This window comes from Oncorhynchus nerka, unplaced genomic scaffold, assembly GCF_034236695.1.
Source record: "Oncorhynchus nerka isolate Pitt River unplaced genomic scaffold, Oner_Uvic_2.0 unplaced_scaffold_9349, whole genome shotgun sequence".
Classification (NCBI taxonomy): Eukaryota; Metazoa; Chordata; class Actinopteri; order Salmoniformes; family Salmonidae; genus Oncorhynchus; species Oncorhynchus nerka.
The window spans coordinates 1,078-4,131 of NW_027031971.1; the positions used below are offsets into that span (position 1 = coordinate 1,078).

Consider the following 3,054-nt stretch of genomic DNA (forward strand, 5'->3'; position numbering starts at 1 on the left):
ACCCTTACTACGTAGCCTTCCTCCCTCTGCTTCATCAAGGTACAAACCCTAACCCTTACTACGTAGCCTTCCTCCCCCTCTGCTTCATCAAGGTACAAACCCTAACCCTTACTACGTAGCCTTCCTCCCCCTCTGCTTCATCAAGGTACAAACCCTAACCCTTACTACGTAGCCTTCCTCTCTGCTTCATCAAGGTACAAACCCTAACCCTTACTACATAGCCTTCCTCCCCCTCTGCTTCGTCAAGGTACAAACCCTAACCCTTACTACGTAGCCTTCCTCTCCCTCTGCTTCGTCAAGGTACGTCACACTTCCTCTCCTTCCTCCACTCTTTCCCTCCCTCTAGCAGGTTGCTGCTTTCCTCATCTCCCCTCCCCGTTATCCAAGAAACTGTCAACCCTGCTGGTACTCATCTCCCCTCCCCGTTATCCAAGAAACTGTCAACCCTGCTGGTACTCATCTCCCCTCCCCGTTATCCAAGAAACTGTCAACCCTGCTGGTACTCATCTCCCCTCCCCGTTATCCAAGGAACTGTCAACCCTCCTGGTACCCAACTCCCCTCTCCGTTATCCAAGGAACTGTCAACCCTGCTGGTACTCATCTCCCCTCCCCGTTATGCAAGGAACTGTCAACCCTGCTGGTACTCATCTCCCCTCCCTGTTATCCATGGAACTGTCAACCCTGCTGGTACTCATCTCCCCTCCCCTGAGTCTTTGTGTGTTCACAGTTTCCTCCTTCAGTCTCCAGGTATCCTAGGTGCTGTCTCCTGCGTTTGTGTTAAGGCCCCTGAACCCTAAAACGTGGTCTTCTCTCCCCCTCCAGAGTACCCAGTACTATGACATGCGCTGGTCCTGTGAGCACCTGATCATGGTGTGGATCAATGCGTTTGTGATGCTGATGAGCCAGCTGTTACCTCCCAGCTACTGTGACCTGCTGCACCGCTCTGCAGCCCACCTGGGGCGCTGGCAGAAGCTGGAGCACGGATTCTACAGCAACGCGCCACAGCACGTGTAGGTGGTCCCCATACACACACACACACACACACACTTCTACAGCAACGGCCCACAGCACGTGTAGGTGGTCCCCATACACACACACACACACTTCTACAGCAACGGCCCACAGCACGCTTAGGTGGTCCCCACACACACACACACTTCTACAGCAACGGCCCACAGCACGCTTAGGTGGTGCCCACACACACACACACACACACACTTCTACAGCAACGGCCCACAGCACGCTTAGGTGGTCCCCACACACACACACACTTCTACAGCAACGGCCCACAGCACGCTTAGGTGGTGCCCACACACACACACACACATACTTCTACAGCAATGGTCCACAGCACGTGTAGGTGGCCCCCACACACACACATCTACAGCAACGGCCCACAGCACGCTTAGGTGGTGCCCACACACACACACACATACTTCTACAGCAATGGTCCACAGCACGTGTAGGTGGCCCCCACACACACACATACTTCTACAGCAACGCCCCGCAACACTTGTGTGTCAGTCAGTACGTAGCCCAACCTTTTCTCCTGGAGAACTAGACATATGAGATTTGTTCCAACACATCTGACTCTAATCAACTGTTCTTCAGGACTCTACCAGGAGCGTTAGAGCAGGGAAGGAGTAAAGCCCTGCATAAGGAGGCTGTCTCCAGGAAGAGGGTTAGCCACCCTGCTGTCCACCAGACTGTCCAGTCTTCTAGGCAGTGTTCTATTTGATCTGTCGGCTGTAGGATCAATCTCCACCTCTTCGTTGTGTGTTGCAGGTGGTCTGAGAGTACAGTCTGGCCCCAGGGGGTGTTGGTACGTCACAGTCGTAGCCTGTACAAGGCTGTAGGACCCTACAACGTGGCCCTGCCCTCAGACGTCTCCCACGCTAGGTTTTACGTGAGTCACTGCCTTTCACTAGACACTTTAGTCTGTGTGTGTTTATCTCCTCCCCATGTACTGCCTTTCACTAGACCCTTTAGTCTGTGTGTGTTTATGTACTGCCTTTCACTAGACCCTTTAGTCTGTGTGTGTTTATGTACTGCCTTTCACTAGACCCTTTAGTCTGTGTGTGTGTTTATGTACTGCCTTTCACTAGACCCTTTAGTCTGTGTGTGTGTTTATGTACTGCCTTTCACTAGACCCTGTAGTCTGTGTGTGTTTATTGTACTGCCTTTCACTAGACCCTTTAGTCTGTGTGTGTTTAATGTACTGCCTTTCACTAGACCCTTTAGTCTGTGTGTGTTTATGTACTGCCTTTCACTAGACCCTTTAGTCTGTGTGTGTTTATGTACTGCCTTTCACTAGACCCTTTAGTCTGTGTGTGTTTATGTACTGCCTTTCACTAGACCCTTTAGTCTGTGTGTGTTTATGTACTGCCTTTCACTAGACCCTTTAGTCTGTGTGTGTTTATGTACTGCCTTTCACTAGACCCTTTAGTCTGTGTGTGTTTATGTACTGCTTTTTACTAGACCCTTTAGTCTGTGTGTTTATCTCCTGCCCATGTACTGCCTTTCACTAGACCCTTTAGTCTCTGTGTGTTTATGTACTGCCCATGTACTGCCTTTCACTAGACCCTTTAGTCTGTGTGTTTATCTCCTGCCCATGTACTGCCTTTCACTAGACCCTTTAGTCTCTGTGTGTTTATGTACTGCCCATGTACTGCCTTTCACTAGACCCTTTAGTCTGTGTGTTTATCTCCTGCCCATGTACTGCCTTTCACTAGACCCTTTAGTCTGTGTGTTTATCTCCTGCCCATGTACTGCCTTTCACTAGACCCTTTAGTCTGTGTGTTTATCTCCTGCCCATGTACTGCCTTTCACTAGACCCTTTAGTCTGTGTGTTTATCTCCTGCCCATGTACTGCCTTTCACTAGACCCTTTAGTCTGTGTGTTTATCTCCTGCCCATGTACTGCCTTTCACTAGACCCTTTAGTCTCTGTGTGTTTATGTACTGCCCATGTACTGCCTTTCACTAGACCCTTTAGTCTCTGTGTGTTTATGTACTGCCCATGTACTGCCTTTCACTAGACCCTTAGGCCTGTGTGT

General features: G+C 50.2%; 1 protein-coding gene across 1 annotated transcript; it reads left to right on the plus strand.

The window, feature by feature from the left end:
• Positions 1 to 247: 247 nt before the first annotated feature.
• LOC135565958 (transmembrane protein 39A-A-like) lies at positions 248 to 3,032 on the plus strand (the record flags this gene model as incomplete). The annotated part of the gene is made up of 3 exons (XM_065013921.1): positions 248 to 300; positions 823 to 1,010; positions 1,786 to 3,032. Coding segments are annotated over 3 exons (518 nt in total), but the record flags the coding sequence as incomplete, so codon positions are not given.
• Between the last annotated feature and the right edge of the window lie 22 nt (positions 3,033 to 3,054).